The sequence below is a fragment of the Mus musculus genome, chromosome 11, assembly GCF_000001635.26.
Source record: "Mus musculus strain C57BL/6J chromosome 11, GRCm38.p6 C57BL/6J".
In the NCBI taxonomy this organism is placed as follows: Eukaryota; Metazoa; Chordata; class Mammalia; order Rodentia; family Muridae; genus Mus; species Mus musculus.
The window spans coordinates 77187256-77201378 of NC_000077.6; the positions used below are offsets into that span (position 1 = coordinate 77187256).

A 14123-nucleotide genomic window follows, 5' to 3' on the forward strand; every position below is an offset into this window, starting at 1 on the left:
ATGGGTACAGAAGGTGGCAAGCAAATGTAGAAATGCCCAGCCTTGTTAAAGACATCCCTCTGGGCACGGGGTTGTTTCAGTAGGTCTCAGTGGGATGGCTAAGAAGCCATTCATAAAAGGATAAAGTTGGATCGGCATCTTACACGATACACTAGCATAAATTACAAATGGATCAACATTTAAAATAAAAGTTATCGTAATCGGTGTGATGGTGCATGCCTTCAACTCCAGCCTTTGGAGGCAGAGGCAGGTGGATCTCTGTGAGTTCAAGGCTAGCTTGGTTTACATGGCAAGTTCCAGGCTAAGCAGGACTGCATAGTGAGACTCTGTCTCAAAAAAAAATAAAATCACAATATCAGAAGAATATTTTAATAAGCAACTTACTCAAAATGGGAGGCCATAAAAGTTAAAATCTAGCAGCATTACAAAAGATAAGTGGAAATGTGGGGTTATTTCCAACTCATATGTTTTTATAATAGAAACAAACTGAGAATTCATATTTGTACTTGCAAATGTATACATAAAAATAATCTAAGGATTTATAAAACAGCAGTCATTTACAGCAGAGATAGGTGCTGACACCTATTGACAGAGGGACAAGAGAAAGAAAACTTTCCACTGTGTAACTTTTCTTTTGTTTTTTGAGACAGGGTCTCAGTATGTAGCCATGGCTGTCCTAGAACTCACTCTGTAGTCCAGGCTGGCATTGAACTCACAGAGATCCACTTGCCTCTGCCTCCTAAGTGCATGGACTAAAGGCATGTTCACCATGTCTCGCTTACTATACAACTTTTTAAATCATATATATTTAACTTTTGAATTAGATTACTCTCTAGTCCAGAGAGCCTATAGATAAATATACACTCGAAGTCCTAATATGACAATCACATCCAAGTAACGAGCTGGGTGTCGCGGTGTAGGCTATAATCCTAGCACTTGGGAGCCAGAGGCAAAAAGATTCCAGTGAGGCAAACCTGGACTACACAGTGGATTTAAGCCCGGATGCAAACTGCAAAACAAAAACTCAAAAACTACAGAGCCTTACTATGTAACCTTGAATTTGCTTGGAGCAAGCACATAGCCCAGCAACAGAAACCAAAGATGCTCTGCCTCCATAAGGTAAAGGGTGAGTGTGAACTGACCCCCCCAAAGTTGTCCTCTGACCTCCAACATGAGCCACGGGTGTGTGCACCCCCATACTAATTTCAAAAAGGAAAGATGTGTATTCTGTAATATTTCCACTCATTAGAATTACTAAAAGGAAACTGAATTAGCCTCCGTTCTCAAGTGCCAGGATCACCAGTGCGAGCCACGCCCCCTACCCCGCCCCAGCCAACAAGTGCCTCTTGTCTAACTATAAAATCATTTTTTTTTCAAGTCCTGTCTATATTCACATTGTTGTTCGACCACGTTTCCAGTGTAAGGAGAAAGATCATCAGTGGAGCGCGCAGCGACCGTACCTGTTGTTGATCGTATCAGGGACATGAGTCTTCAGTTCTTCAGTGATCTCTTTCATCACCCTCTGGTAGCCAGACACTCCTGGGTCTTTGATATAATGAGTGTTGTGTCTCATTAAATATTCCCCCAAATAATTAATTGGATCAAACTTGGTTGGGATGTCAGCTTGGCTCAAAAGCTTCTTCTTCTCCACCTGCATCAGCATTTGCTCCACTCCGGGAACCAAGGTGGGTAGAAGCTTGTCCAGCAGGTACGCCCGGGTATTCAGTGTCATGCTTTCAGGATTGAACCACTCTTTAGCCAAGTCATCCCTAGGGAGCTTTTTTGTAACCTTCTTTTCCTGTTCCTTCTTCAGTTTATCGTTCTCTAATATTTTCTGTTGCTTGGCCTGGGCTCTTTCCTCTATCCTCAAATTAAGATTTTTCTTCCACGGCAGCTGTACTTTGAACCTCAGATCACTTTCGTCTATACCAAGAATCACTTTTGCAGGCTTTTTAAGCATAACATTCCTGGAAACTGCAGGGGAGTCCTTTGTTGAACCAGCTGAGAAGGAAAAAAATTAAGTAAATAAATGTAAGAAGTAGTAGGAGTGTCGTGCTACAGAGATGATGGTTCGGTAGCTGAGTGTTCGTTCATACTGCTCTTGCAGAGGACCCTGGAGGGTCCTCAGGACAAATTTCCCAGGGACCTGTTAACTGCTGCTCCAGAGGGATCAGATGTCTTAGGCACCTGCGGGTACCTACACTCGTGTGCACATGTCCACACACAGATACACATATACATAATTTTTAATTAAAAAACATAATACTCGAAATAGAATTTAATTGGTGAGTTTAGGATAGAGTTAATAACAATAAAAGCCTCAAATGGTTTCACATCCTTTTTACATGGCTTACCTGAACACCATCATCAAAACAAAAGCCAGAAGATGATCATTTGAACCATAAAAGCACCTGCTATTGACACAATCAGGAGTCAGTCAGCAACTCAGAGCCTTTATTAAATAATTCACTGTTGCTACTCTGTGCTCTCTTTATCTTTGAGACGAGGTGGACCTCCAACTCCATCTAGCTCCAGTCCCTTTCTCCCATCCCCCTCCCTCCCTCATTTTCTCCTCCCCCTTCCTTCCTTCCTTTCTTCCTTCCTTCCTTTCTTCATATTACTATATTAGAGATGAGAAGCAGGAGATAAAGTTGAAAGAAAAACAGAAGACAGGGGAGGGAGATGAGATCCTGAGGGTCAGAGAGGTAGAATGAGCTAAGATATTTCAGAGGGCACAGTAAATGGGAGATACTCCGTCTAACGGCCTCCGTCGTCCATGGAAGAAAATAAATACTGCTAAAACGAAGGACCAATGGGATCCCAGAATTGATGTGAAAGAGTAAAAAAATATAAAATAACTGCCACGAGGATGGGCAGAATACACATATAACTAGTTTTCCAAACAATTTTGGAAGTCTAATTGAGAATGAAAGTAACCCATTTTTTTTTCATGACATCAGTTCATAGATTCGTAAGGTTTTTATTCTGGTGGAACTGCCTTGACCCTGGGGGCCCAGGAACTGGCTGGCTCACACTCTGAACAATAAACTACCAGATATTTTCTTCTGTTCCCATGATTGCTGAGCTGACTGGATTGGGAGAACTAATGGTAATATTAAGGTGTGTTTTGTTTTGTTTTTCCTGACATAGCCATGGAGATAAAGTACTTTGGGATATTAGCCACTGAAGAATGATTTAATTAGCCACTGAGCAGAATAGGATTGTGTGTACACATTTCTATGCTACTTCATTTTGCTTCTGTTATTTTGTGGATGTATACAAAAGTAGAATCATATCTGAATTTTTTCTCTATATTAATTTTTAGTATAACTGAAAAGTAGCTATTGAGACATTTTTAATTAGTAAGAACTCTCAATAAATACTATTGCTGAGATAAAAGGACAAGATACAGAGCCTCTGTAATTTCCTAGTAATGGCTGTTGTAAAAGCCTATTTTTTATTATGAAATATTCAGACCTGCAAGGGTGATAATGATTTACTAAATATATATGTAAAGCTTCTCATACTTTTTCTTTTGAGAGAAATACTATTCTAAATTTTATGTTTACCATCTCCATTTATTTTAATATATTTTATTATATCTAACTGATATATATTGTTCTCATTTTAAATTTTATGTAATTATTTCATATCACCCTATCAAGCCTTTTAATGTTTGATGTCATAATTAGAAAAGTTATCTTCATTGATAGGTATAAGCTACTTCATTTGATTTTTCACTGTGGGACAACAATTTAGTATTGATTATATCACAGTATATTTATCCTTTCTCATTTTGCTAGATATTTAGATGTTTCCAGTTTTTTTTCTTGTAACAAATAATCCTATACAAAAATTATTGCATGGATCTCCCTTTCTACACACATTTAAGGGATATCACCAAGATTTTTTTTTTTTACTTCTAAGCATTTATTTTGTGTATGTTTGGAGGATACTATGGTCATAGTTTGTGTGTGGAGGTCAGAGAACAACTTTCAGTTCTTTCTTTCTGCAGCTTGTATTCTATAGAAGTAATTCAGGTTGTCAGGCTTAATGGCAAGTGACTTTACCCTCTGAGCCTTCTCCCCAGCCTCTATTACAGATATTGTTATTCTAGGATGTTTTAGTATGAATGCTCGTGTCCCTGCAAAGTCTATTTAATGGAACTTAATATGATAGTATTATGAGGTAGGGTCTCTGGGAAGTCTTCTGAAGACTTTGCCCTCAAGGATGAGTTAGTACCCTACAAAGAGGCTAGACTGGGGCTGAACAGATGGCTCAGGAGTTAAGAGCATTTATTGTTCTTGCAAATGATTTAGGTTCAGTTCCCAGCATCCATATTAGAGAGCTCACACAGGCTGTAACTCCAGTTTCAGGGTACCCAGTGCTCTTTTCTAGTCTCCCCAGGTGACTGTACATGTGTGGTACATTCAGACTCACACAGGCACAAACACACATACACATACATTAAAAAAAAATATGTAACAAGGTCTAGCGAGAACTAGCTAGGCCACATTGTTGTCCCTACCACCTCTGTCATTTGAGGGCCCAGTGTGCTCATCTCCTGTGGAGGATACTGCATTCAAAGTACTGTGTCGGAAGCAAAGACTGAGGCCTTAAGTAGACATCAAATCTGTTTATGTCTTGCTTGATATTAAGACCTTCCAGCCTCCATAACTGTAAATAAAAAATTTATGCTGCTTGTAAGTTAAATTTATGCTGTTTATAAGTTGCCTTAGCCTGGGTTTATTTTATATATATATATATATATATATATATATATATATATATATATATATATGCAGGAAGTACCCAAAACATAAGGTCTTAAGTACAAGCATTCCATCTTCAAGAAACCACCAACCACCAGGCAGTGGTGGCGCATGTCTTTAATCTCAGCACTTGGGAGGCAGAGGCAGGCGGATTTGTGAGTTTGAGGCCAGCCTGGTCTACAGAGTGAGTTCCAGGACAGCCAGGGTGACACAGAGAAACCCTGTCTCGAAAAAAAGAAGAAGAAGAAGAAGAAGAAGAAGAAGAAGAAGAAGAAGAAGAAGAAGAAGAAGAAGAAGAAGAAGAAAAGAAACCACCAACCAAGGAGTACACATGGAGGGACCCATGGCTCCAGCCACATATGTAGCAGAGGATGACCTTGTCAGGCATCAATGGGAGAAGAGGCCCTTGGTCCTGTGAAGGCTCAATAACTGAGTGTAGGGGAATGCGAGGGCAGGGAGAAGGGAATGGGAGGGTGGGTGGGGTACACCCTCATAGAAGCAGGAGGAGGGGGTATGGAATAGGGGAGTTCTGGGGTGGGGATCAGGAAAGGGGATAACATTTGAAATGTAAATAAGTAAAATATCCAATAAAAAATAAAGAAAAAGAAATATTATTACATTAGTGATCAGTATAAATTTATAGAAACCCTTGAGCGCTCATCTTTGGAACATCTTGGGTACAATGGTGAATGGGATTTGTAAACCTTCCTTTGGGTTTTTACTTCCTCTTTGGCCAAAGTATTGATTTACTCTCGGAGATCTGATGCCCTGGCCCTCTAAAGCACCTGTAGTCACTTGCACACACCCGCAGACACATGACTATGCATATACTTGAAAAGATAATACAAATAAAATACCTTAGGGGAAAAAAGGAGTCCCCACTGTGGGACAGTGGCTTCTGAGTTGTGGTGCTCAGGACCCTGGAGAGGAACTTCAGAATCAACAGGGCTCTAAGCTTTTCTTGTGGCCAGAGGAGCTAAGCTTCAATTTATCACACAATTGGAGAGCATTATAAGATTTCATTAGAAAAAGGCTTTGTGCCAGGCAGTGGTGGCGCATACCTTTAATCCCAGCAGAGGCAGGTGAATTTCTGAGTTCGAGGTCAGCCTGGTCTACAAAGTGAGTTCCAGGACAGCCAGGGCTACACAGAGAAACCCTGTCTCAAGAAAAAAAAAAAAAAAAAAAAAAAAAAAAAAAGAAAGAAGAAAGAAAGAAAGAAAGAAAGAAAGAAAGAAAGAAAGAAAGAAAGAAAGGAAGGAAGGAAGGAAGAAAAGAAAAGGAAAGGAAAAAAAGAAAGGAAAAAAGAAAAAGGCTTTGCTGCAGAAAAGTCAATACTGAGAAGAATAAATTTTATCTTTTTTCCCAAGGGAAAAGTGAAACAGTCTGTGAGGAAGCCCTGGCAAGCCCCTCTTGGGTCCAATGGTAGATGGTATTTATGAACCTTCTTCGGGCTTTTATTTCCTTCTCTGGCCAAATCACGTATTCCAATCAGAGGAAGTTGTAGAGGGGTCACATATGGCTTTCTCATCTGTCAGTTGGATTTGCAAATAAAGTGGTTTCTGGGTGGGGGCTGTGGGGGAGGGGAGGGGATGCCCCCACTTTGTTTTGTCACGGTGATGGTCAATGTCCACTGCCAACCAGAGAAAATCTAGAACTGCTCTGACCCCTGGGCATGCCTGTGGGGGTGTGGGTGCTGTCTGGATTGTATAACTGAGGAAGGAAGACCTATTCACTGCGGGCGGCTCATTCCTGATGGTGATCCCAGACTGTAAGAGTGGAGAAGGCCAGATGAGCCCTGAAGCTTATGCATTAATTGCATTGCTCTCTGCACTTCAGGGTAGATAGGATGGGACCGGCTGCTTCAAGTTCTTGCCGCCACCTGGACATTTCTGCAGACTTGGAGACTGAGACACCAAACTCCCCCCACCCCGAGCTTCTTTCATAAGGGTATTCTTATCACAGCAACAGAAAACAAAACTAAAATACTCACAGTACTTATTAGTATATAATCCTAATCCTTTTATCTTTATCTTTACTTTTTTTTTTTTTTTTTTTTTTTTTTTTTTTTTTAAGAAAAGCATGAAAGCAATTGTTTTAAGTCTGCAGACTTTAATGTACTTGCTTTTCTCTTGCTCGATTTTAGAGTCGAGTTACAGATATACAGCAGCATAATAGCTACCCATCTACAATGGCTTGTTAATAAACCCACCAGTAAGTTACAATGTTCTCTCTATTCATTGCCGCCTGCTAGTGTGGTAGGCCACTCTAGGTTGCTAAGCAATAATCCTAGTTAAACACTTCTCCTTTGGAGCCATAAAAATCAAAAAGAAGGGAGGCGCAGCAGTGGGAGGGGCAATACGTCAGGGGTCTAACTGAAGCTGCCTTTCCCCTGCATGACTTTGGAATTCAAGGATCACAGGTTGTGGAAGTGCCCCAAGGGCAAGTTAGCTTAGAAGCTTAATTGAATATAGTTTAAGTGGGGTTTTCAGTAGTCTGTGCTTTGGCACTCCTCAACCTTTCCAGACAGACTGATCGCTTCACTTACGTGCCACTCAATAAGTGATGATTGATCTCCCACTCTGTCCCGGGTATTATTTGAAGTATTAGAGTGCTCTTACGCCAATGTTCAAACCTTCTTAGCCACTAGCCAACTTCTTTTTTAAAGCAATTTTAATTTTTTATTATTTTTTGAAAATGAAGAATATTTCTATCTTACATATAGCCAGTACACTTACATCATTCTTTACAATTTGCAAAAGTCATTCATGTACACTTTTTAAGGTTAAAAAGATATTTCTGGATGTAGTAGCACATGTCTTTAATCTGAGCATCCCACTCGTGAGGTAGAGGCAGGCAGATCTCTGTGTTCCAAGCTGGCTCAGTCTACATAGTAAGTTTCAGGCCAGCCAGGGCTACATAGTAAGATCTTATCTCAAAAACAAACAAATAAAAATTGAACTACATTGCTTAATTCAGTATTATGATGCTATTGGTGTCCTGCCCTGTAACAGAAAGTATCAGGGAAGGAAGAGAAGAACTAAGAAAAAGGGAAGGGAGGGGGGAAGGTCAAGAGAACTATAGAAAAGGAAATGACTGCAAAAGAATGGAAAACTAGAAGAAAAAAAGAGTAAAGCTACCAAAATGACAGCATGAAGGCCAAGCGGTTAGATGAGTTTATTAGCATTAAGTTCTGCTCATATCTTACTGAGGCATGAATACTTTCAACACTAGGAAGGCACATGGAAGAATCCCTTGTTCATAATTTGAAATGGCCAGACTTCAAACGTAACATATTGAATTTCCTGCACTTAATGCATGGCCCATTGCTAGGCATACTTCGTATGGAATCTAGTTAAGGATATAAGTGGGAATTGAGTAATCCCTATTATCATAAGCCTCAACAGATTCTTTTGGTAACTTAACATCCTTGGGGCTGGCTACTGGTTTGCTGAAACTGGCCTGGCAGTTGTTGACAAGCTATGTGCTGCTCTTCGAACACCTTCTGAATCCCAGCTGCCCAGGCCTTGCTATCAGCATTTCTCAACATGACCTGATTGCTTAAAAAGGACCAGCAATCCCAGCAAACAGCACTGGAGCCGAAAGTCAGTAGATGCAGGAGCTAGGAGTTTCCTGCCGAGCTTTGTTAATCTTTGGGCTTGTGAAATAAGAACAGAGCTGGGGAACGATAGGCTATGTTTAAGGATTTATTTAAAATGAAAATTAATCTCACAGCTCGAAAAAGACAATGGCTGGTATAAAGAACTGGCATAGTGCTCAGTCACAGCATTTTCTGTACATAGATAAGCGTTTCAATGCACTTTGGTAGCTGGTTGGCAAGACAGCATAATTTTGACAAGTATATAACAAGGAAGGTGACACTTCCTCTGACACATTGAAGCTGTAATGACAGCTTCTCTTCACACTTCATGTGTGTATGTGTGTGTGTGTGCGCGCGTGTGTGTATAGTATTATATATACATATTTATGTTAAGAAAAATTCTAAATATACCTGATTATTGAGTAAATGGAGCACCATGTCTCGTTTGATATCATACAGAGCAACCATGATGTTTTCCATACACACATGCTGAGAGAAACAGAGCAACGGATGGAACACACTTTCTTCCACTACACATAGAAAAGAAATAGAAAGTTCCAGAACAGGAAAGTACACAGAGACTCAATTTATACTTTTGGGGGGAGGAGGTGGGGAGCAATAAATTTCTTGGCAGAATACACATATGAAGTCATGCAGGTACAATTTGTCCACAAACTAATTAAATGCTTCATTGAATTTATAATCAAGTTCCTTGCTCACAGTCCTGTCTGGCATGTTTTAAATGAAAAGTTAATGTTTAAAGCTGGCTCAAGTAATTAAGGGAAATACAAAGTGTACTTCTGGGTTATTGCTGGTGGAAGAAATGAGGAGGAAGTTAAAATCAGGCAGTGCAGGAGTACTGTCAGGTGAAGAAGGACAGGTAAAGACTTGCCAGAGGCTTTCAAAGTTAGCCAAATAGAGGGACTGCTAAGACAGCTTAGGTGGGCAAAGGCAGTTGCAGGCAAGCCTGACAGCTGACAGCCTGAGGCCGACTGCTGGAGCCCACATGGTGAGAGGACAGAATGAACACTTGCAAGTTCCCCTCTGACCTTCCCGTGTGTACCATCAACACACACTACATAAAGAAGTAAATAAATAAAGCTGGAAACTGTAGAAACAACACTGAGGAAAGCAGGAGTGGAGGGGCCAGAGGTGATTGACAACTCCAAGGAAACAGCATCTTCCAGGCACAACAGGGCTGGCTGATGCCCATGTGAGCCCACAGAGGTGGTGGCAGCGTGCACAGGACCTGCATGGGTTCAAGCCAAACAAGGAGGTTGCAATACTGAGATGGGGAAATGGACACGGGGCCCCACCCATCAGGAAGAAGCTAACTGCAAGTGATACCCACTGGCAAACAGGAAGTGAGTTTCCTCTAGTGCACAGTCACTGGACACATCACCCACATTGCAGAGCAGCCCCATGCCTAGTTGCCAACACAACATGAACTTGATGGTGCTTTGGTGGACTTTTTGTTTGGCATTTTTTGTCTTATTGGTCTTTTGTTTACTTTTATTTTCTTTGTTTGTGTGTGTGTTGTTCTGCTTTTGTTTCTTCTTCTTTTTTTTTTTTTAGAGAGAGAACATAAAGTTGTGTGGGTTGTGTTGGTGGGTAGAATTTGTGGAAGAAAAGTATGATCAAAATATATTGTATCAAAAATTACATTAATTACATTTTTAATAAAAAGAAGAAAGAATATTGAGAATTAAAGGATTGAGAACAGATGGGGCCAAGGGAATGGAGAAGAAGAAGGATTAATAAGTGAATTAATCAAAAGCAAGGATGTGTGAAAAAGCCTTATGAAAATCTGCCTGTTATCAATCTAATTTCAAAATATAACTTTAAAAAAGAGTTTTGTTTGAGTGAAATTGCCCTGCATGGGTAGTCAGTGTTGCTCCCAGGATACATGTGTTATTAAATAAAAATCACATTATAATACTTAAAAAATAGAGGCAGAAACTGGATAAAGTGCTCAGTAGTAACTAAAGCTTGCTGTCCCTGCAGAGGACCAGACTCAGTTCCCACCACTCACACTGGGAGGCTCACAGTCACCTGTACCTCCAGCTGCAGAGGTTCCAACACCTTCTTGGTACCTGCTTGCATGTACACTTATACACAGAGACATAATTAAATAATGAAAATGCACATACATAAAAGTAAATAGAAAATAGAAAGACAAGCTGAAGATTGGAAAGTTTTAAGGGTATACATAATGTATATTAATAAGAAAAAAATAATAGCCAGGCAGTGGTGGCGCACGCCTTTAATCCCAGCACTTGGGAGGTAGAGGCAGGTGGATTTCTGAGTTCGAGGCCAGCCTGGTCTACAGAGTTCCAGGACAGCCAGGGCTATACAGAGAAACCTTGTCTCCAAAAACAAAAAAGAAAAAAAAAACCCAAATAGTAAATAATTTCTCCTAATTCGTCTAAAGGAAAAATAATTCAGAAAAGCATTTGGAAGTCATGACTGTCAACTACACAATTCTACAGATTAAAATTGCTTTGTAATTACTATTTTAATTCAACCTAAACAAGCTAAACACACTTAAACATCCAAGTGTTTGGGTGGAATTAGAATTGATGGGATTTATAATGAAATTTCTAAATGTAAAATATTGTAAAATATTTCTGTGGGTACTGAATTTCACTAAGTATATGGATTTAGAAATGGCTATAGTGGAAGAAATGGATTTTTTGTATACTTCGCTGTCTTTTTGATCCTGTAAACTTCCAATCTTTATAATTGTGTGAAATTTTGATAAAGGATAGGACTATGGGTGGTTTTGGGTTATAAAGAATAAATGTACCATCAAGCGTAAACAAGATAAAAAACAATAAGCAAACCAGATCATAGAAGTTTTCATTTTTATAGGTTGCCTGCTAGAAACCTTTTTAGCTCTTATTAAAAATTCTCTTTAATTAACTAGCAGAGAATAAATAGTCATGAAGATGCCTCAAAAGTATTTGTAGAAGGTGAGGAAATCATCTTTACCTACTGCTTAAACTAGGTATACAGGATCCTCTCGGGATCTTTATTTATGTAGCAGAGGACTGCTTCATCTGGCATCAGTGGGAAGGGAGGTGCTTGGTCCTGTGGAGGCTTGATGCCCCAGAGAAGGGGGATGCTAGAGTGGTGAAGTTGGGAGTGTGTGAGTGGGTGGGGGAGCACTCTCTTGGAGGCAAAGGGAAGGGGGATGGGAGCGTTTGTGGAGGGGAGACCAGGGAAGGGGGATAACATTTGAAATATAAACAAATAAAATGATTAATAAATAAATAAAAAACTTGAAAAATGCCTTCCTGTTTGTTACTTTAAGATTCAGTTGTGTCAGGAGAAAGGATATTTCTGTACCTTGGAATTTCATATCCACCGTTGCCTTTTCTGTCACTTGGTTGCTAGTTTCTGAATCAACATCACTTGGTGGATTTGTTGATGGCTATGAAAGGAGAAAAGAAACAAAAGTTTCAAAATGAATTGCTTTTCCTTAAAGCTGTATTGGCTTTCTTTCAATTAAAGGAGAGTTACTTTGTAGAGTTACTAAACATTCCTTTGTACTCCTAAGAGGTAAACCACATGTCAGTTTCCTGCGTTTACATTATCAAATCTATTAACTAAACACATCTTATTGCCAATGAAATGATACGCTTGAGATACCATTCCAGTGGTACGTTGATTCCTGAATTATACAATACATCCTATGAACATAATTTAGGCCATCTCATAGTTATATTTGACCTTTAAAAAGCCACCTCCCAAAAAGTGCTAGAATCATCTTCTCACCCGAGTTAAAGCAAATTAAAGATTAACTTTATGAAGAATGGTGGCATTGTGGGATTTAATACTTTTAATGCTACTGTATGTAATAATAGGATCTTTAAAAAAAAAATTGTGTTAGTCAACTTAGTTTGAATCCCTGTAACTAACTAATCTCAGTTGCCTCCTTCTAAAAATGTATTCTTGTAACCTTGCATTTTTAAAAGCAAAGCTAAGTGATTAATGTAGAGATTGTATTTTCAGCATGATAACGAAGTCACCCTAAAGGCTCCTTGCATCCATGAGGGGGGCAGCTGCTCTGATGTTAGAGAGCAGCCAGCCATTGTTTAGATAATTTACCTGCCTGTGTGAGTTTCCTGTAACTGAAAACCCATCAGCTTAATAATCAACCTGGATTTGCACTTTGCCCTTGCCCTCTCATTTTGACCATCCACACTTTTCCTTCTTCATAAGAAGTTACGCAGCCAGCTTACTCGGTCATACTGTTATCTGATTACTCAGGGGGCTCTACCTCCTTTTCGTCCTCTTTGTCCTCTTCCTCCTTTGTGTCCTCTTCCTCCTTTTTGTCCTCTTCCTCCTTTTTGTCCTCTTCCTCCTTTTTGTCCTGTTTGTCCTTTTCCTTCTTTTTGTCCTTTTTGTTCTTTTCTTCCTTTTTGTCCTTTTCCTCCTTTGTTTCCTTTAAGTCCTTTTCATTCTTTTCGTCCTTTCTGTCCTTTGAGGAGTCCTGCTGCTGTTCCCTGTCTTCTTTTCCATTGTCCTGAAATTGGAACAGCATCCATAAATGTTATCAAGAAGGGCCTAGGAACTCAGCTAAAACTGTATGTTCTGATATATTAAATGTTTTCTATTTTAATTATATTATATATTTATATCTTTATATATAAATATATTATATAACACATAATATAGATGTATTTTAATATAATTCACATGAGTAAGTTTAAGCCTCAGTAAAATGATAGAAAGTAGCTATATTTAAAACTTCCAACAGTTATAAAGACCTGTTAGCCTGGTAGGGTGGGATATGCATAGCATCCTCACACTTGGGATGCTTCAGACAGTAGGATCATGCTAAGTTCTAAGCCAGCCGGGGCTACATAGCAAAACGTTGTCTCAAATAATACAAAACAACAATAATACCCAAATAGCATTATAATTAAGAAGCACAGCCAACTAGAAGCAGGTCACTACGATCCAACTGTTATTTTGAATCCTACATTTTTAAACCCCAAATATCTATCAAAGTTTGCTATACAATATTTTAAGGAAAAGGAAATATTAAAGTGTTGCAGTAAGACACTATATCTTGGTCTTCTGAAGAACTGAGTTTCAAACCCTCTCATAAATGGCTAAGAACAAACATAGGACAGGAACCTGGTCAGGCTTGGACTGATCTTGAGATGTTGATTCACTCATTTGACCACAAAAAAAAAAAAAAAAAGGCCACCAAATGATACTGAGAAGTAAACCTTACAATATTAACAACCAAAAGAGAGAAATCAAATGTTAACAAGCAGCAGAGATACGCTGAATGGTGATAACCTCTGTCATTTCCTGCCCCACCACACCCTGGCATTCTACTGAATGCTCATACATTCTCAACTGCTGAACTGTCCAAGTGCACAGCTGTTATTACTGTTACTGACCAAAGCACCCCCCCTCCCCAGGAAAACAAGGCCACCATCACAGTCACCAGCACTATCATCTGAAATAATAATGATAACAATAATAATAATGCAACTGACTCTTTAAACATTGTCATCTTCATTAACTTTATCTTTGGAGACAAGGTCTTACTATGCAGCACAGGCAGACTTTAACCTTTGATCCTCCTGCCTCAGCCTCCCAAGTGCTGGGATTACAGCCATGTTATGCCATCCCCAACTTCTCCATTAATTTAAAAAAAAATAGTAATTAAGACATAGAAGACCTTTGATGTCTCCCTAATTAACATGAGAAAGATAAATTAGAGTATGATAAAC

The 14123-nt window shown here is 39.3% G+C and overlaps 1 protein-coding gene across 15 annotated transcripts in view; it reads right to left on the minus strand.

Moving 5' to 3' along the window:
* Positions 1-14123, minus strand: part of Efcab5 (EF-hand calcium binding domain 5) — a 126324-nt gene that overhangs the window by 97352 nt on the left and 14849 nt on the right. For 4 of the 15 annotated variants that reach the window (XR_003949462.1, XM_030246082.1, XM_017314600.2 and 1 more), the window contains 3 exons: positions 12653-12898; positions 11719-11803; positions 1461-2001 (listed from right to left, as the gene is read on the minus strand). Coding sequence is in view for 12 of the 15 variants with exons in the window: in XM_030246082.1 (XP_030101942.1) it covers positions 1461-2001; positions 11719-11731 (554 nt within the window). In the remaining 3 variants the exon portion in view is untranslated. Of the gene's footprint in view, positions 1-1460; positions 2002-8781; positions 9835-11718; positions 11805-12652; positions 12899-13515; positions 14001-14123 lie in introns of those variants that run through there. The other 11 variants (XM_017314599.2, XM_030246084.1, XM_017314592.2 and 8 more) reach the window with 9 other exon arrangements.